General features: G+C 36.8%; 1 protein-coding gene across 5 annotated transcripts in view; it reads left to right on the plus strand.

The window, feature by feature from the left end:
- The window catches only part of SMC5 (structural maintenance of chromosomes 5), a 95,706-nt gene that overhangs the window by 42,833 nt on the left and 31,059 nt on the right, over positions 1-21,814 (plus strand). For all 5 annotated transcript variants that reach the window (XM_024252589.3, XM_024252591.3, XM_024252590.3 and 2 more), the window contains exons 11-15: positions 3,543-3,656; positions 13,042-13,136; positions 13,752-13,884; positions 16,855-17,028; positions 17,133-17,302. In XM_024252589.3, the coding sequence (XP_024108357.2) occupies positions 3,543-3,656; positions 13,042-13,136; positions 13,752-13,884; positions 16,855-17,028; positions 17,133-17,302 (686 nt within the window). The remainder of the gene's footprint in view (positions 1-3,542; positions 3,657-13,041; positions 13,137-13,751; positions 13,885-16,854; positions 17,029-17,132; positions 17,303-21,814) is intronic.

Raw genomic sequence — 21,814 nt, forward strand, 5'->3', positions numbered from 1 at the left:
TGAAGATGCTGATTGGTTAAATAAGTTACTTTATATCCTTATAATGGAATATTATGCAGCCCTTAAAATGTTGCTGTAGGTCTCTATTTACTAATATAAAAGTAAATTTATGACATGTTAGTAAATCATAAAATAGGTTGTGGAATAGGATGTATGGAAAAATTTTGTTTAAAAAATCATAAAGCAGAAAGCTGCCATCAACCACCAGATCATCACAGAGTGCTGCGTCTCCTGTATCTACCTATCTCTGTCTTGCTGCTTTGATTGTGATGATATGACTGTGAAGTTCTTGGAGGACTTTGACAAATACTTTATTCACTGAACTCACGAACAGAGGGAACATCCCAAGAAACTGGAACCTGCATAGCCAACAAGGTGTCTAAATCTTCCTTAAGGGCTGAGCACGATGGCTCACGCCTGTAATCCAGCACTTGGGAGGCCAAGGTGGGCGGATCACCTAACATCAAGAGTTCAAGACCAGCCTGGCTAACATGGTGAAACCTCGTCTCTACTGAAAATATAAAAATAGGTCGGGCACGGTGGCTCATGCCTGTAATTAGCACTTTGAGAGACTGAGCGGGGCGGATCACGAGGTCAGAAGATCGAGACCATCCTGGCCAACATGGTGAAACCCCATCTCTACTAAAAATACAAAAATTAGCTAGGCATGGTGGCACGTGCCTGTAGTCCCAGCTACTCGGAGGCTGAGGCAGGAGAATTGCTTGAGCCAAGGAGTTGCAGGTTGCAGTGAGCTGAGATCACACCGCTACAATCCAGCCTGGCGACTCCGTCTCAAGAAAAAAAAAAAGAAAATATAAAAGTTAGCTGAGCATGGTGGCATGTGCCTCTAGTCCCAGCTACTGGGAGGCTGAGGCTGGAGAATTGCTTGAACCGGGAGGCAGAGGTTGCAGTTACCCAAGATTGTGCCACTGCACACCAGCCTGGGTGACAGGATGAGACTCCATCTTATAAAGATAAATAAACAAACAAACAAATAAATAAATCTTCCTTAAGGACATCAGGGAAACCTCCAAACTGTGAATGTGTGTTACACTTGGGAAAAAAGTGTAAATAAGTCACTACTGGAACCACACAAACTGGCCAGTGACCCTACTTGTGTGACTTCCTTGTCTTCCTGAGCAGGTGAAATCTGTCAAAGAATTGAATTGCCATGTAAACCAGTTTATATACGCTGGGGGCCTTGGAATCTGACGTGGCAGAATATTTCTAACAAATACGCTTTGGGGCCAGGCATGTTGGCTCATGCCTATAATTCCAGCATTTTGGGAGGCTGATGCGGGAGGACCACTTGAGTCCAAGAGTTTGATACCAGCCTAGGCAACATAGTGAGATCCTGTCGCTACAAAAATAAAAATTAGCTGGGCATGGTGGCATGCACCTGTAGTCCTGGCAACTCACGAGGCTGAGGTGAGAGGATTACTTGAGCCTGGGAGGTCAAGGCTGCAGTGAGCCGTGATCACACCACTGCACTCAGCCTGGGCAATACAGAGTGAGACCCTGTCTCAAAAAATAGAAAAAAAAAACAATACAGTCTGGGAGAATGTGATCATGAGAGCTAAGTCCTAGACTGGCTTATCTCTAACTATATTTTTTTTTAAAAGATGACTTTCTGTGGTCATTTTGGGGTTACTTTTACCCTTTCTATAAGTTATCGTAAACATCCACCTATGTTTTCTTTTATTTGTATCATTTCTTCCAGTAAAGTAATTTAGTACCTCCCCCCTCAAATTGCGAAACAATAGTGTCATTGTTCATAGCGTTTATGCCCGGATGATGATTTTCATGTGGTTTTAATTTTTGTGTGTGACTGTTTTCTCATTTTTCTATACTGAATGGTATTCTGTAATTTAAAGTAGCACTATTGGCCAACATTTATGTGACAAGCACTGTACTATTATTTTAATTATATTATCTCTTAATCCACATTTAGTTCTATGAGGTATAAACTGTTTTACTATGTCCATCTTACAGATGAAAGTAATGAAAGCTTTTGAGATTTAGGTAGTACTTGAGCAAGATCAAGCATATGATTTGAAAGGATGTCTGTCTGACCTCAGAGCCCAAGCTCTAAGCTAGTTTGCTTTGTAATAGATTATAGTACATAAATACCTCCCCTTTTATTATTTTTTCAAGAAAGCTGATTTCCATGTTTTGGAAATAATCAATCTCTAAAATTCCCTAGATAGTACTTTTTATATTTATACGCTTCTCTTAATGGGAGTTTTATCATGCTCTACTTTCAACATAGTTATTCATCTGCAATAAATAACAGATTATGTACTTCCAGAAGTAGCTTTTTCCTAACCTGTCTTAGTATCTTCCATAGCATTGAGCCTCACTTGCAGAATTGTCTAATTCATATTTTTACTTTATTTTACTTTTTAGAGACAGTTTCACTCTGTCACCCAGGATGGAGTGCAGTGTCACCATCATACCTCACTGTAACCTCAAACTCCTGGGCTTCAGCGATATTCCCACCTCAGCATCCCAGGTAGAGCCATCACACCTGGCTAATTTTTTATTATTATTATTATTTTAGAGACAGGGGCTCACTTTGTTTCCTGGGCTGGTCTCAAACTTCTGGCTTCCAGTGTTATCCTCCCATCTTGGCCTCCCAAAGTGTTGGGGTTATCAGTGCTACCACGCCTGGCACAGTGTTTTTAAAATAGATCAATAGGTTGGGCGCGGTGGCTCATGCTTGTAATCCTAGCACTTTGGGAGGCCAAGGCAAGCCGATCACTTGAGGTCAGGAGTTCAAGACCAGCCTGGCTAACATGATTAAACCCTGTCTCTACTAAAAATACAAAAATTAGCTGGGCATGGTGACAGATGCCTGTAGTCCCAGCTACTCAGGAGGCTGAGGCGCGGGAATTGCTTGAACCCGGGAGGCAGAGGTTGCAGTGAGCTGAGATAGTGCCATTTGCACTCCAGCCTCAGTAACAGAGAGAGACTCTGTCTCAAAAAAAGAAAAAAGAAAAAAGTAAAATAGATCAATAAGATTATGTTCTGATGTTGTAAACTTCAAGTTTCTCTTGAGGGCTGTAATAGTTACAAATAAGCCATAGCAAGGTTTTTTTTTTTTCCCCATTAGTTTTACAAAGTTTAAAGTTCTTTGTGTTTTTGTGCCTATTAGTTATTCCATCTATGAAGTTCTCTTGAAGATTAAGAAAATATGAAAAGTGTGGGGAAAGATAAGAAATGTTTACACTCAAGTCACAATCTAAGACTGTTTGAAATATTTTCAATGAGTTGACTAGAAAGGAACTAAAGTTATTTCTTAGATAGTATCAAAATCAATATGCATTGTTCAAATCTTGGCCTTTGTTTAACCATGTACTGTATTGATTGTTTCTGGGTAATGTATTAGATGTTTTACATAACTCTTTGATACCAAGTTCTTTTTTTTTAATCTTCTCTTTTCTCAAGTATTACAATCTAATTAAATCCAATTTTAATATAAACATGTTTTAATAATCAGTTGGGTTTCATGAAATTCGACCTTTTTTTGTTTGTTTGTTTAGATCAATATGAAAGATAATAAAAATGCCAAATATATTGAAAATCATATTCCATCAAATGACTTAAGAGCCTTTGTATTTGAAAGTCAAGAAGATATGGAGGTTTTCCTCAAAGAGGCAAGTACTAACCAACACAACACTTTGATTCACTTGACACTTACCTTTCAGCACTTGAAGTTTTAACTTCACTAGAGCAAAATGTGATAGCTAATTTTACCACCAGTTCACTCTCATGCAAAATCACTCTGTTTTGCTAATTTGTTTCCTATTTATGGCATTGTGGGTCAGTTGATTTGTTTTATAAAAGGAAACCAGCCCATAATATTCCATCTGTAACATTCTGAAATTATCATTTGAAATTAATGTGAAGAGTAAGTAATTCTATCATGTTTTAAGAAAACAAAACATAATGATGGACCTTTGGTCTTGGACATCCTTTTTTTGAAAATATATTGGAATGAACTCAGTTTTACTTTGAAAGGAAAATCAGTACAATGTTGCTTATTAATATAAATAAACCTTCTTTAAAAAGAATGAGAACCCTATATCTGGCTAGAGAAAGGCCACTGACCAAGAATCTAAGCCACTGAAAGACAGTAAAGCTTAGTAGTTAAGAATGTATACTTTGTAGCTGGGCTGCCAGGATGTGAATTCTGGCATTGCTTCTAACTTGGGCAAGTTGCCTAAATTTAGTTTTATGCTTCAGTTTTCTTGTCTATAAAATGAAGGATAACATTATCTACTTCAAAAGATGGTTGTAAGGATTAAGTCAGTTAATAAATGTAAAGGTACTTATAGCAGTACTTATTAACTCATCATTATTGTAATACATTGTTATATAACCTACATAATATGTGGTATAATGTGTTAGCTATATATGACATTCTTATATATATACAGTTAGCTATATGTTGTATTGTTTGTAAGACTTCTTATTCCTTTTGCTTATAAAGAAAGGTTAGGTTTAGATTTTTTTTGTATGCCTTGTTTAAAGAATTTTATTAATTGGTCTAAGTGAGGAGAGATTCTGAATCAGCTCAAGTGGTCCTCTGTTTCTCTGGTACACAAGTGCTTGGAAAGAATCTTGACCTTGCTTTGGCTTTTATTATATTGCCCTACTTCTGGTTTGGGAGTTGGCAAGGTATGTGAACGTAAAGGTGACTGGATGAAAAGGTTGGATGTATAAAATTATACAATGGACTCCAAAAAGTTAAAAATTTGTGTTTGTTAGAGCTGTTTAAGCCTAATCAGTGATTTATTGATCTGATGAAAGAGCTCAGTGGAGAAGTCAAGTTGCTTGGGTTGCACGTCTTTTAAGACATGATACATTGTAAAGGGCATGCAGTCAGGTGTAATTAAATCATTTCTATTTTGCAAATGGCCAGCTTAGCCTGTTACTTTTCCTGGTGTCAAAAACTCATTCTGCCTCTGCACTAAGGATTTAAACCATATGTTGATGATACAATATAGATTCCTGATCATTTGACCTGTATTCTTTTTTCTTGTGTTGTAACAATTAATTTTTCATAGCTGCTCATCAGATAGAACCAGAACTTTCTCCTATATCTATGACTTTTTGTGTGTATACTTTAAATTGTGAAATTTATTCTATATAACCTTCTCCTGTAATTGTATCTACTAGAGTACCATTTCTCATCCTTCAGTAAATTACAAATCATCTTCACAATTTTTGCCATTTCTACATACTATTATGTGCAACATCATAATTTTTGCCAAACCTGAGTACTACCTATAGTAGTATTTCTTGTTTTTCTTTCAATCACCTCACTTTTTGTTACTCAAACAAAATCTTCTAAAAGGAAATACATCATTACAAAGTTAAAAACAAATAATAGGCCAGGCATGGTGGTTCATGCCTCTAATCCCAGCACTTTAGGAGGCCAAGGCAGACGGATCACTTGAGATCAGAAGTTCGAGACCAGCCTGGCCAATGTGGTGAAACCCTGTCTCTGCTACAAATACAAAAATTAACCAGGTGGGGTGGTGTGCACTACTTTTTCTCTTTGTAATTGTTTGTGTGGAGATACTTTGAGATTGCAGATATTCCGTTCCTCATGAAACCCAATCTAATAGGTTTAAGAGCCATTAATGATTCTAGCTCTGTCATTCCTTCTGTGTTTATTAGTTAGCATTCTACCTATAAGAAAGAGCTTTTTCTTCTCCTCCATTTATTTGTTTGTTGTATCAGTATAGATTCATAGAATTGTTTTATGTATTTTAATTCATTACTTTTTTTTTTTTTTGAGACAGAGTTTTGCTCTTGTTGCCCAGGCTGGAGTGCAATGGCACACTCTTGGCTCACTGCAGCCTCCGCTTCCCGGGTTCAAGCAATTCCCCTGCCTCAGCTTCTCGAGTAGCTGGGATTACAGGCGTCCACCACCATGCCCGGCTAATTTTTTGTATTTTTAGTAGAGATGGGGTTTCACCATATTGACCACGCTGGTCTCGAACTCCTGACCTCAAGTGATCCACCCGCCTTGGCCTCCCAAAGTGCTGGGATTACAGACGTGAACCACCACGCCTGGCCAATTCATTACTATTTTAATGCTCAGATTGCCTCATATTTGGCCAGTGAGACCATTTTCAGGTTGACTCCTGTGTCATTTTGATATGTTGCCATTGTATTTTGAGCACTTCTTTCTTTTTGCCATAGTAAGATGTTACAGGCACATCTTGAGTGTATCTTTTTGGGCCTTACAATCAGTCCTTTAACCAAAAATCCTATTTTCTTTTAGACACTGAGCTCTGGATACTAGGTGTGTTCATTGCTGCTGGTATCTCATTGCTTCTAAGTCCTAACATGCAAACCCTTATGTCTATATTTATTTCCATATTTATCTAGAGACCAGATAATATGTGCACCATGAATTCACAGTACTACATACAATTGCAGTCCAACTTTGGAGTACCTTCTAGTCTTTCTCCTTTGCATATTTGTAATTCTCTTCTGTATTAGTGAAACACATAGCTCCCCTTACCATCAGTATATTTAGTAATTTGTTCAAGCCTAGAATCCTCTGAAAATAGTTTAAGAATTACTAATCTGTGGCCGGGCAAGGTGGCTCACGCTTGTAATCCCAGCACTTTGGGAGGCCGAGGCGGGCAGATCACGAGGTCAGGAGATTGAGACCACAGTGAAACCCTGTGTCTACTAAAAATACAAAAAATTAGTTGGGCGTGGTGGCGGGCACCTGTAGTTCCAGCTGCACGGAGAGGCTGAGGCAGGAGAATGGCGTGAACCCGGGAGGCGGAGCTTGCAGTGAGCTGAGATCACGCCACTGCACTCCAGCCTGGGCGACAGAGACTCTGTCTCAAAAAAAAAAAGAATTTGTGCTACCGTGAAATTTCTCCATCCCACCATGCCTCTATTAATGTCTCTCAACATTTTTTCTTTTTCATTGTATTAAGTTTTACACATCTCTTGTTAAATGTGTATTTCACTGTCTAATTTTAAAATATATTTTTTACACTATCATAAATGGATTTCTAAAACGCATTGTCTAATTGTACATTGCTAGTACGTAGACATATCGATTTTTTTAAACATTGACCTTATATCCTGTGACACTATTGAATTTACATTGAATTCTAGTACAGACATACAAGAAATGTAACAGATTTATAAAGCAAATATTGCCGTAAAGCAAGTCATACAAACTTTTTGGCTTCCCAGTATATATAAAAGTTAGGTTTATACTATTTATGTCTATTAAGTGTGAATAGCATTATGTCTAAAAAATGTACATACTTTAAAAACACTTTCTTGCTAAAAAATACTAACAATCATGTGAGCCTTCAGTGAGTTCAATCTTGTTGGTAGTGGAGGATTTTGCTTCCATATTGATAGCTGCTGACTGATCAAGGTGGTGGTTGCTGAAGGTTGGGGTGGCAGTGGCAATTTCTTAAAGAAGACAACAATAAAGTTTACCACATTGATCAACTCTTCCTTTCACAAAAGATTTCTCTGTAGCATATGATAGCGTTTTACCCATAGCAGAATTTCTTTTTCTTTTCTTTTTTTTTTTTTTTTTTTTGAGACAGGGTCTTCCTCTGTCTCGCAGACTAGAGTGGAATGGCCTCCCAAAAGTGCTGGAATTATAGGCATGAGCCACCGCGCCCAGCCTAGAATTTCTTTCAGAATTGGAGTTGGTCCTTTCCAACCCTGCCTCTACTTTATCACCTAAATTTATGTCATATTCTAAATCATTTATTGTAATTTCAACAGTGTTCCCAGCATCTTCACCAGGTGTAGGGTCCATCTCAAGAAACCATTTTCTTTGCTCATCCATAAGAAGCTACTCCTCCACCATTCAAGTTTTATCATGAGATTGCAGCAATTCAGCTACATCTTTGGGCTCCACTTCTAATTCTAGTTCTCTTGCTGTTTCCACCACATCTGCCATTACTTCTTCCGCAGAAATCGAACCTCTCAGAGTCTTCCCTGAAGGCTGGAATTCTTTCAAACTTCTGTTAATGTTGATATCTTGAGACCTCCTCCCATGAATCAAAAATGTTCTTAATGACATGTAGAATGATGAATCTTTTTTTTGGGGAGACAGGGTCTTGCTCTGTCGCCCAGGCTGGAGTGCAGTGGCACAATCTTGGCTCACTGCAACCTCCACCTCCTGGGTGTAAGCAATTCTCCTGCCTCAGCCTCCTGAGTAGCTGGGATTACAGGTATGCGCCACCACGCCCAGCTGATTTTTGCATTTTTTGTTAGAGATGAGGTTTCACCATGTTGGCCAGGCTGGTCTCAAACTCCTGACCTCAGGTGATCTGCCCACCTCAGCCTCCCAAAGTGCTGGGATTACAGGTGTGAGCCACCACACCTGGCCGATGAATCTTTTTTAGAAGGCTTTTTGTTTACTTTGCCCAGATCCATCAGAGGAGTCATTATCTGTGGCAGCCATACCTAGCCTTATGAAATGTGTTTCTTAATAAGACTTGAAAGTCAAAATTACTCCTTGATCCATGGGGTGCAGATTGGATGTTGTGTTTGCAGGCATGAAAACAACACTAATCTGCATGTACATCTCCATCAGAGCTCTTGGGTGACTAGGTACATTGTCAGTAAGCAGTAATATTTGGACAGGCGTCTTTTTTTTTCTGAGGAGTGGGTCTCAACAGTGGGCTTAAAATACTCAGTAAACCATGCTGTAAATAGATGTGCTGTCATCCAGGCTTTGTTGTTCAACTTATAGAGCACAGGCAGAGTAGATTTAGCATAATTCTAAAGAGCCCTAGGATTTTTTGGAATGGTTAAATAAACATTGGCTTCAACTTAAAAGTCAGTAGGTACATTCATCCCTAATAAGAGTCAGCTTTCCTTTGAAGTTTTGAATCCAGTCATTGATTTCTTTTCTCTAGTTATAAAAGTCCTAGATGGCATTCCTTTCCAATAGAAGGCTGTTGGTTCTGCATTGAAAATCTGTCATTTAGCGTAGCCACCTTCATCAGTGATCTTAGCTAGATCTTCTGGATAACTTGCTGCAGCTTCTACATCAGCATTTGCTGTTTCACCTTGCACTTTTATGTTATGGGAATGGCTTCTTCCCTTAAACGTCATGAACCAACCTCTGCTAGCTTCAAGCTTTTCTTCTCTCACCTCTTTCGGCCATCAAATAATTGAAAAGAGTTAGGGCTTGCTCTAGATTAGGATTTGGCTTAAAGGGATGTTGTGGCTGCTTTCATCATCTATTCAGACCACTAAAACTTTCTTCAGATCAGCAATAAGGCAATTTTGCTTTCTTATTTGTGTGTACACTGGAGTAGCACTTCTAATTTCCTTCAAGAACTCTTCCTTTGCATTCACATCTTGGCTAGCTTTCAGCCTAGCTCAACTTTTGTCATGCCTTCCTCACTAAGCTTTATTGTTAGCTTTTGATTTAAAGTGAGAAACCTGTGACTCTTCTTTTCACCTGAACACTTAGAGGCCATTGTAGGGTTATTAATTGTTCTGATTTCAATATTGTCGTGTGTCAGGGAATAGGGACACCCAAGGAGAGGGAGAGTGACTGGAGGACAGATGGTCAGTGGAGCAGTCAGAACATATACAGCATTTATCGATTAAGTTCACTGTCTTACCTAGGTGTGGTATGTGGCACTCCAATGACAATGGTAGTATCAAAGATCATAGATCACTAACATATACAACAATAATAAAAAAGTTGGGAGAATTACCAAAATATGACACAGAGACACAACGAGATGAGCACGTGCTGTTGGAAAAATGGCATTTTAGACTTTTTTTGACATAGGGTTGCTGCAAACCTTGAATGTGTTAAAAAAAATTGTTTTTAAACCAGTCAAATTTAGCAGTGGGGGGTTGTATACCAACTTTAATGACACTATGTTAGTAACTTCTGATTACCCACTACCATTGGACCAGCCAAAAAATATATATTTTTTTTTAACGCAGTATCTTTGAAGGTCAGTAAAGCAAAGCACAATAAAATGAGGTATGCCTATAGTTGCTTTATAGAGTCCATAGGACTTTCTGTGTAGAAAGTCCTGTCTACATAGAAAGTCCTTTCTACATAGAAAGTCCTATCTTTTGCAGATAGGTTGTTTTACTTTCTTTTTTTTTCCCAACCTTTTCTTTCTTTCTTGTGCATTATTACATTTACTCATACCTCCAGGACAGTGTTGAAGAGAAATGATGTGTTAGTCCATTTTCACACTGCTATAAAGAACTGCCTGTATTAGCCGAGCATGGTGGCGGACACCTGTAATCCCAGCTATGCAAGAGGCTGAGACAGGAGAATCACTTGAACCTGGGAGGCGGAGGTTGCAACGAGCTGAGATCGCACCACTGCACTCCAGCCTGGGTGACAGAGTGAGACACTGTCTCAAAAAAAAAAAAAAAAAAAGAACTTCCTGAGACTGGGTAATTTATAAACAAAAGAGATTTAATTGATTCACAGTTCTGCATGGCTGAGGCCTCAGGAAGCTTACAATCATGGCAGAAGGCGAAGAAGAAGTAAGGCACATCTTACATGGCAGCAGGAGAGAGAGTAGGCAGGAAACTGCAACAGACTTTTAAACCATCAGATTGTGTGAGAACGCACTATCACGAAACAGCATGGGGGAAACTGCCCCCATGATCCAGTCACCTCCCACCAGGTCCCTCCCTCAGCATGTGGGGATTGTACTTTGGAATGAGATTTGGGTGGGAACACAGAGCCAAACTATATCAAATGACAAGATTGGACACCCTTACTTGTTTCTAGCCTTAGGAGGAAAGCACTTAATGTTTCATCATTAGGTATGAGGTTTGCTGTGGATTTTCCACAAATGCTCTTTATTAGGTTGAGGAAGTTCCCTCGTCTACCTATTTTACTGAGAATTTTTATCGTAAATGGATGTCAAGTTTTCTCAGATGGTTTCCTGCATCTACTAAGATGATAATATGGCTTTTGCACTTTATTCTGTTAATATGATAAGTTAGATCAGTTGATTTTTGACTGTTACATTAGTCTGGCATTCCTGGCACAAACTCCGCTTGGTCATGTATACTGTTCATACATTGCTGGATTCTGTTTACCAATGTTTTACAAAGGATTTTTGCTTTTGTATTCCTGAGGGATATTGGTTTATAGACTTCTTTGTAATGTTTTTGTCAAGAGTTTGGCATAAGAGTTATGTTGGTATCATAAAAGGACTTGGGAAGTGTTTCATCCTTCTGTTTATTGCTTCCTTAACTGTTTTATCAAATTTATCAGTGAAAACATCTTAGTATAGACTTTTCTTCATTAGAATTTTTATAGCAAATTGAGTTTCTCTACTACATGTAAAGGCTATTTCAGCTTCTTTTTCATCTTGTTTTAAATTTGGCAAATTGTGTTTTTTAAGGAATTTTTCCAATTCATCTAAGTTACTCATGTTTTTGGCATGAAGTTTTTCGTGATATTATCTTTTTAATGTTTTGGGATCTTTCATCAGTAAGCCCATCAGTGAATTTTTCATTTCAGATAAATGCATATTTTAGTTCTAGAATTTTCATTTAATTCTCTTTATTCTGTCTGCTGAGATTCTCCACCTGTTGATAGTAATAAACCCTAGTTTTCTTGAATGTGTGTATATATATAATAGCTACGTTAAACTTCTTTGCTAATTCTAACATCTAGGTCTTTGTGGAATCAGTTCCTCTTAGTTGCTTTTTCTCTTGACTATGGTGGCATTTTATTCTTATGCTTAGTAGTTGTTTTTTTGTTTTGTTTTGTTTTTTTGTTTTGAGACAGAGTTTCGCTCTTGTCACCCAGGCTGGAGTGCAATGGCATGATCTTGGCTAACTGCAACCGCTGCCTCCTGGGTTCAAGCAATTCTCCTGCCTCAACCTCCCAAGTAGCTGAGATTACAGGTGCCCCACACCATACCCAGCTAATTTTTTTGTATTTTTAGTAGAGACGGGCTTTCACCATGTTGGTCGGGCTGGTCTTGAACTCCTGACCTCAGTTGATCCGCCCGTCTTGGCCTCCCAAAGTGCTGCGATAACAGGTGTAAGCCACAGTGCCCGGCCAGTAATTTTTTATTATATTCTGGAATCGTGGGTAATAACATTGTAGAGACTGGATTCAATTATCAATTATTTTCTTCCAAAGAGACTAGAAGGCAGTTAACTTAGCTGGATTTAAACTCCAAACTCTGTCTCTCAAGCAATGGACAGCAACTGAAATCTCCATTCAGTGGGGATTGTTGTTGTTGTTGTTGTTGTTGTTGTTGTTGTTGTTTTAGTTTTAGCCTTCCACTTGTTGCTTTCCTCCAGTCCCTTGGAATTTTCCTGTGCACTCATAGTTCATGGGGCAGCCAAGGATTTAGATGGCGTTTATATGCAGATTTTGAGGCTTCTCACTTCGCAGCTCCCTTCTTCCAAGAATTTACCCTCTCAGTTTACAGTCATTCTAGTCACCCCAAACTCCATCCTTCCATCCTATGATTCCTCCAGCCAGAAAGACTGCAGCTTTCTATCAGAATTCTTTCCCCACTCCTGATGCTCCAGATTGGGGAATGCCCCCAAGCCACAAGACACATAAACACAAGTCTCACCTAGTGCTGTTCTTTCAGATGTCGGCTCCCTTCCAACTTCTTTCTTTTGTCCATCTCCAGTGCCTTAAGATAATTGTTTTTAAAATTTTGGTCAGAGTTTCAATCATTGTTTGTAGAAAAGTTAGTCCAATACAAGATAATCTGCCAATAATGTAAGCATAACTATCTCCCTTCTATATCATTTTGAAGTAATTCCCAGACATTCTATTTCACCTGAAAATATTTTGGTATGTATCTCTAAAAGAAGTGGACTCTTTTTATAAAAACTCGTAACTACAGTATTATCACAGTAAAAAAATTTATACTAAGTAACATCTAATATGCCGTGTTCGAGTTTCTTATCCATCCCACGAATGCCAGTAGGAGTATGGTAACTATAAATCATTTCAGTAGAGAATATATGGTAATTAAAATAATTTTTTTCCCCTATATTCAGGTTCGTGACAATAAAAAATTAAGAGTAAATGCTGTTATTGCTCCCAAGAGTTCATATGCAGACAAAGCACCTTCAAGATCTTTGAATGAACTTAAGTAAGTCTTGAAAATATTATTAAGATTTATTTAAATATTGAATTATTCAACATTTATTGTTACATAAATAAGCTATTACAAGCTGTATTATTTCCTTTTAAGATCTCTTAAGTCGAATATAAGGAAAAATTTAGGCACAGGACCATGATATATTAGCACACAGTGAGTGTGATGCGATGTGATGTTTCAAGTCTGCAGAATAATACTGAACTATTTAATAAAAGATGCTAAAGTAGTTGGTTAGTTATTGGGAAAATGAAATGATAAATTATCCCTTCATAATGCAGAAACAATTTCCAAAAGGACTAAATGTAAAAAATTTTAATTATAAAATAATTACAAGTAAATAGCTTAACTTGGAATATAAGTAAGCATTCTAAACATAATAGAAGAAATTTAAAAAGAGTAGTTTGTAATCATAAAAAGCTTAAGCTTTTCTGGTAAGTGAATAAGTCATACGTGATTTTAAAATATAAAAAAAAGAAAAAAGACTTGTCCTGTGTCATTGTTGAAATAATGTGTGTTTTACTTATTGTTTATTGGTGGCTTATCAACTCCCAGATTTTTTTAACGATATTTTAAGAAGAAAAATCTAATCAATACTTTTCCTTTCAGACAATACGGATTTTTCTCTTATTTGAGAGAATTATTTGATGCACCTGATCCTGTAATGAGTTACCTTTGCTGTCAGTATCATATTCATGAAGTTCCTGTAGGAACTGAAAAGACCAGAGAAAGAATTGAACGGGTAGGAAAGTAGTGAATCATGTACTGAATCATGTACCAAAAACGTAGTTTTGTTAAAACTACTTAGCTAAAGGCAAGCAAAATTTGTCAGAATTTAAGTAAGTCTGTTGTTTTTAACCGTGCAGAAATTATATTTGTATTAATTATTTTCCATATGACATGAAACATTGATTGTTAACTAATACATTATGAGAGGAGTGATGTGGAATTAACTAGAATAAATTCTTAATACATTTAGGGTAATTCCGTAAAGTTAAAACCTGAAAAGAGATACCTAGTACACTAACCTGATTCTGCCTTGCTTGGTAAACCTATGTTCAAACATTGTATTAATAGTTTAGTCTTTTAAATTATTATATTTGAGATTATTTTTAAGACAAATTATACTTTAGAATGGTAGGCTGGGGTATGAAACTGTTTTTGGTCAGCCCTTTTCTTAAAACTTGTACTTAAGACTATCTCAGATATGAATGACCACTCCTCATAGGATTTGTTTGGCTAGTACATACAGTCACAGAAACTCCTAGTTTCTGTATTCTGCTAGTGCTGTTTGGAATTTTATTCTTTGAAGCAGTCTCCGTGACTCCAAACCATATGCACTTTTATCACAGGCAGAAACAGAGAGGAAATCTCTCCTGGAACAGGTTTTTCCAGTATTAATACCAAGTTGCTGTATTACTGCTTATAAGCATCTGGTAACCAATTATAGACCTACCTGCTACTTAGAATATTTATTAAAAAATATGTTTTACATTTCTAACCAGTATATAAATATTCCTAAGATGATTCATTTGGGGGCCCACTATACTTCATTAACAGAAGATAGAAAAATGAGAGCTCATTACCAACTCATTTTGCAAAAACAAGTTACTTACAGTAAGTTGCCTGCCTTTGATTAGAATTATATCATATTATGGTAATCATTTGGGAAAACCAAAAGTAGAAGTCTCTATGTGGGTATACTACTCTTTTTTCTTAATTCACTGAGGTTTAGAAAAGAGGACAAGACCATATGCATAGACCAAACCAATTTTTGTCAAAGCTTTAGGGGTAGGTAAGGTTCTCTCTGAGAGTAAGATTAGTGGGACTTCTTTACTAATGCAGAAAGACAATAGAAAGGTTGATAAGGACTTTTTAAACTTCACTTTGGGGCAGAAAGCAGCAATTACTTCATTTGGAAATTTCTTTTATTTTTTGAACATTGCTTCAAGTTGAGTTATTTTCATGTACTTTTACTTTTAACATTTTGTTTAAGTCACCTAGGGAGCTTTGACACTGCTGTTTGTACTAGAGAAATAGCTTTGGAATTCATATAATTTATATTAAAAGTGAAATTCTTTTCTTCCCATTTCTTTTTCAGGTGTTTTCATTAATTTTAATCTCTTTGGTTTTATATACTGTATTTTTTAAATTCTCAAACATATCAAATACCTTATTGTCCCAATGCCTAACTCAGTTCTATGTTGTATATAAATAATTTATGAAGATATACTTTTCAGACATCTGTATGTGCAAGAAAACCAAGTTAGAAAGTATTTCAGGTACCTAGTAAAGATTATCTTAGCTATCTTTCAGAAGATATAAACCTTTATTGAGGAAATTTACTGCCTTTATATCCTCAATCCTTCTGTTTGAGACAATAATGGCTAGATAATGGCAATAATGGCTGTATCTCTTCCTCAGAATAAAAATATATTCTTTATGTTTTCCTTTATTATTAACTCTTAAGATTTTAGGTTCTCTAACAGTATACCCTATTTATGGAATTGTTCTCTCATTAATTTCTAAGATTCTCCCTTTGGTTAAATTGTCTGCTGACTTCTTTAGCTTGAGATGTCACTTTTATGGGAAGTGCTCTTCCTTCACTCTGTCAGTTCAAATCCAGTTTAAAACTCATTTTTAGGAAACTTGGATAGACTAAAGTCATCCAGTCTATCCCTTTTTTTCAGATTAGTTGAGATTTAGGATTTATGCCCTGTTGACCTAGTGTGCTTAAATATGTCTTACTTCTTCACTTAGACTATAAACTTCTGGAAGGAAACAAGCCACAGTAGTATTACAATAGTATCTGAAGGTTTTTAGAGATTGGAAACAACCTCTAAAAATGCTCTGCATTGCAGCAGCCTACTCTATAAATATACAGAAATAGATCAAATAATGGTATGGTTATGGTATTTATAATATATTTTAGTTTATGAAATCCATGTATAAATTCTTGAGAGAAAAGTTCTAAAAAACTTTAAAAATAAGAAAAGGCTTTGAAATCTATGAAAAATGTTTCATTTGATTATTCTTCCCAAATATACAGGAACTAAATATAAGATTATGTATCTTTGAACAGTATAACTGAGAGGAGGGGAGAGTAAATGACTTACCCAAGATAACATAGTTCAGTGTACTGAGCACCCTTCTCTCCTGGTATCTCTTCTTTAGATGTAACAAAGCTCCAAAACTACTTGGGAGAGTTGTATAGTAGCGTAGAAGTATAGCTGACTTTGCTAGTTGTATGGGCCACCTTTTTTGAAATTTTGTTGGATAGGTTAAAAAAAAAATTGCTAGACACAGTGGCTCACACCTGTAATCCCAGCACTTTGGAAGACCCAGGCTGGAGAATCTCAGAGGCAGGAATTCGAGACCAGCGCCCCCATAGGAAGCATGGAAAAACTCCATCTCTACAAAAATTTTTTTAATTATCCAGGCATGGTGGCACATGCCTGTAGTCCCAGCTACTCAGGAGGCTGAAGTGGAAGGATCACTTGAGCCTGGGAGGTTGAGGCTGGAGTAAGCTGAGTTTGTGCCACTGCATTCCAGCCTGGGTGACAGAGCAAGACCCTGTCTAAAAAAAAAAAAAAATGTATATCTAGTATATTTTGATCTTCCAAAATTCACTTGGTCTGTATTTCTAATTATTTAGTACTTTAAAACATATAATTTATATTAGATGTGCACTAATAGTTGTTTTACATTATAGGTAATACAAGAAACCCGATTAAAACAGATTTATACAGCAGAAGAAAAGTATGTGGTGAAAACTTCTTTTTATTCAAACAAAGTTATTTCTAGTAACACATCTCTAAAAGGAGCGCAGTTTCTCACTGTCACTGTGGACCTAGAGCAGAGAAGACACTTAGAAGAACAGCTAAAGGTTGGTTAATTTGATCTGAATGTTAGAAAAGAATATTAACTGTATTTCTAATACTTTCACGAACAGTTTTTTAAATATGTTAACAATTTTTAAATATTTTATAGGAAATTTATAGAAAATTGCAAGCAGTGGATTCAGTGTTGATTGCCTTACGTGAAACAAGCAAACATCTGGAGCACAAAGACAATGAACTTAGACAAAAGAAGAAGGAGCTTCTTGAGAGAAAAACCAAGAAAAGACAACTGGAACAAAAAATCAGTTCCAAACTAGGAAGGTATCTTTTAGCCTGTTCAGGGGGGAGAGCACAAATTACTGTGTGGGAGAATATTAATTATATACTGTAATAACACCACCATTTCCACAAGCGCGCTTTGTAGTAATTTCTCTTTAATCTTTAATCTTACTACATAAAACACAATTTTATTCCACAGGGCAAAAGGAGATAAATCTTGAGTGTTGAGAAGACTGTTGAGAACAGTCTTCTGTTCTTCCAGCCTCTGGACTCCTTTATATGCTTAAAAATTAATGAGGACCTTGAAGAGGTTTTGTTTACGTGGATTGTATTTATTGATATTTACCATATTAGAAATTAAAACTGAAAATGTTTAAAATATTCATTAATTTATTTTATATTTTTTAGGTAGAGATGGGGCAGTAATTTATTTTAAAAATAAACCCATTATATGTTAACATAAAAATGTATTAAAAATAGCTATTTTCCAGACAAAATACATTTAGTGAGAAGAGTGGCATTGTTTTACATTTTTGCAGATTTCTTTAGTTGAAGTCAGTAGGTTTTTCCCTACTTAATTCTGTATATTGAGTTTGTAGTGAGATGTTTGAGTTGAAGTATATGAAGGAAATCCAGCTTCTCATAAATATGCAGTTGGAAAAGGAGGAATATTTTAGACTTTTCAGATAATTGTGGATATTATTCTTTAATACTACATCAAAACTTGCCAAAGTGTAGTTTATTAAAGTTTAATTGCAGTGTGGAATCTGATACCATATCAGTGAACTTGTGTACTCTGTTACATTAAAATCCATTGCACTTTAGATGGTACTTTTACTTATAAATGATTTAGTTACAGCATGCATTGGTCATTGGGAAAATACTGGTTCATCAAGTCACATAGATATTTCAAACGTTGACATATTTTATTATGTAATATTTTTAAAAGATCACATTGATCACTGATTCCATTCAGAAAAGCTGTTAAGAATTGGGAAGCTGTCAAGCTTACCAGTGGATACAGATTTTCTAAAATTCGAATTTTCATTTGAAAGTTTAAACTTTATCATTGGCAACAAATATTGTCAGTTATTTTCCTTGAAATGACAAGCTCACTTTATTCCTGTTTGGAAAAAGAAAAATGACCAAATAGCCAAGTCCAGATAATTATAGTTTGTCATTTTTAAAATAAAAATGGTATTCCATGAAAAAAATGTCTAGTATAACTCCAAACTTAAACAGTCACACAAGTGCTTTTCCTTGAAACAACATTTATACTTTTGAATATACTACAAACGTTTAATAAGCACAGCCTGCCCTCCATATTCGTGGGTTCCACATCCATGGATTCAACCAACCACAGATCAAAAATATTCAAGAGGCCAGGTGCAGTGTCTCATACTTGTAACCCCAACACTTTGTGAGGCCAAGGCAGAAGGATCGCTTGAGTCCAGGGGTTTGAGACCAGCCTGGGCAACATGGCAAGACCTCATCTCTTTAGGCAGGGCAGGGAGGAGGGAAGAAAGAAAAATATTCGGGGGAACAAAAATGGATGGTTATGTCTGCATGGAACACATACAGACTTTTTTCTTGTCATTATTCCTTAAGCAATACAATATAACAACTATTTACATAGCATTTATGTTGTATTAGGTATTATAACTAATCTAGAGACAATATAAAATATATGGGAGGATGTGCATAGGCCATATGCAAATACTACATCATTTTATATAAGGGACTTAAGCATCCGTGGATTTTGGAATCCTTAGGGAGTCCTGAAACCAATCTCTGATGGATACTGGGGGACAACTATATTATGTACTTCCTATGTCATGACATTGAATATTAAAAATATATATACTTAAGATTTTGAGGTTTAATAAAATTTATGAATTTTACTGCTTCATCAAGGATATTCTTAAGGGAATTTGGCGTTTTTAAAAATTTCAATTGCATGGCAGTGAAGAATCTAAGGACTAGTATACTTTGGTGCACTAGTTTTGGTACACTACCTTGATTTATTCTAAAGCACTAGCATTTTTACTTTCCATTGCTTTTACACCATCAGTGCAAATGACAGCATGGTGAGAAAGGCAAATGATGTCCTGTTACTACCATGAAAATAGTTTTTAACTCACGGACCCCTGAAATAGTTTCGGGTATCCCCAGGAGTCTGTGGACCAGACTTTGAGAACCACTGCCCTACATGATTATCCAAAACAATATGTCCCTTGAGTTCTGAATGATAGGAGAGGGGAGGGGAAGGCAGAAAAATTGTCAAACTGGGCTGTTTTCTCTCTACTTCTGAAAGAGAGTAATAGGGAAGGAGGAGGTTATATTGAGTTTTACAGAATAGATTGGGCACCTGAGGGTTTATCTCACTCATTTAGTTGCAGTCTTCCTTGTGACAGTTGAATTATGTCTGCTTGGCCTTAATGGGTCGTATATTCCACAGAATTCTGTACAAAATGTAAATATAATATTGTCAAATGTCTTTTTTTTTTTTTTTTTTTTTCGAGACAGGGTCTTGCTCTTTTACCCAGGCTGGAGTGCAGTGGCATGATCACAGCTCACTGCAGCTTTGAACTCTTGGGCTCAAGTGATCCTCACACCTCAGCCTCCTGAGTGGCTGGGACCACAGGTGTGCACCACTATGCCCAGCTTTTTTGTAGAGATGGGGTCTTGCTATGTTGCTGGGGCTGGTCTCGAACACCAGACCTCAATCTGTCCTCCCGCCTCAGCCTCCCAAAGTGCTAGGATTACAGGCAGGAGCCACCACACCCAGCCAAAAGTCTTTTCTAAACAGAAAACTACTGACTTATTATGAAAACCCAGTCACCCATTCTCAGAACGATTGTAACTTTTATTTTGAATTTAGATCTTTTGTAGAAACCAGAATATGTAAGGTAGGATAAAAGCTATTAGGGTATCAAGTCTGGGGAAAAGGCACACGGTTTCCAGTTTCAAGGTTTTTTCCATATTCTACCATAACACAGCCCACAGCTTTTTGTTGTTGTTGTTCTGACTTCTCGTCTATCGACTAAAGATAGATATTAGTGACATAATCTTTAATAATAACTAACAGCTCATTGTCTTGAATAAGGTATATCTACCTTGACTTAATATAGTTTGTATTCCTAAACACATTTATAAATTGAATCATATTTGAAATGTATTAGGAAGATTTGTTCTTTGTTGTTTATGTTTTTTTAAAGCAAACAATTGCATTAACTTCTATTTTTAAAATTGGTAATGTGCCTTGGTTGTTTAAAGCAAGATATATCTATTTAGTCTAGCTTCCTAGAATTTGTTTCAACTTTAAACCTTTTTTTAAACTTTTAACCCTTTCCTTCATTCCTAGTCAGTCTTCTGCAAAACGCTCAACCTTTATTGCACAATTGCTGTATTGAACCCATTGTCTAAAACTAAACTTTCTCCTCATAAAGTAATGTTGATTTTTCACAGTGAGATGACTTTTCATACGTGTTACTAGCCCACTATCTCCTACTTCTATTCACTTTGGACTACTGCAGTGGTGACCTAGTTAGTGGTCTCTGCCTGACTAGTCACGTCTGTATTTAATTCATCCAAAAGACTGTTGCAAAATTTATTTTCTTTGCATATTCCTACCCCATTCAAGAATATTCATTATGAGGCCGGGTGCGGTGGCTCACGCCTGTAATCCCAGCACTTTGGGAGGCCGAGGCGGGTGGATCACTTGAGGTCAGGAGTTTGAGACCAGCCTGGCCAACATGGTGAAACCCTGTCTCTACTAAAACTACAAAAATTATCCGGGCATGGTGATGGGCGCCTGTAATCCCAGCTACTCGGGAGGCTGAGGCAGGAGAATTGCTTGAGCTGGGAAGCAGAAGTTGCAGTGAGCTGAGATTGTGCTGCTGCACTCCAGCCTAGGCAAAAGAATAAGGCTCCTATCTCAAAAAAAAAAAAAAATTATGGCTTTCTACAGTTACTACATGAAATTTAATTAAACACTACTCTCCTTTAGGCAAGCTTTTATGAATATTCAAAATGTTGTTTCGCTCTACCCATTCCAACTTATCTCCCTCCCCTCCCCAACATACCCTTCCTTGTACCATTCTGGCCACTCTCTACAGCACCCGCTGAATTTGTTTATTGTTGCTTCCATCCTTTCTTCTTTTCTCTTGGAGACAACATGGTGTAGTGGAAAGAACATGGACTTTGGTACCAAACACATCTTAACACTCAATATCTGTGATTTTAGGCAATTTACTTCACTTACCTGAGCCTTAGTTTCTTCATCTTTAAAATTGAGAACATACTATTAACTTTTAGGATTATTGTATTGTGTTTTTTGTTTGTTTGTTTCTGTTTTTTGCTATTAACTCTCCCCACTTAAGCTCCTTAAGGGAAGCGACTGTTTTATAAACAATAGCAACAGAAACAACTTATATTGATTGATCGGTTATGGGCCAGGCACTATATTTAGCATGTTAACATGTGTTACCCCTGCTCCATACATAAGGAAACAATGTATTACCTTTTTTAAGCTTCACCACAGCCCTATGGAGG

The sequence above is a fragment of the Pongo abelii genome, chromosome 13 (assembly GCF_028885655.2).
Source record: "Pongo abelii isolate AG06213 chromosome 13, NHGRI_mPonAbe1-v2.0_pri, whole genome shotgun sequence".
In the NCBI taxonomy this organism is placed as follows: domain Eukaryota; kingdom Metazoa; phylum Chordata; class Mammalia; order Primates; family Hominidae; genus Pongo; species Pongo abelii.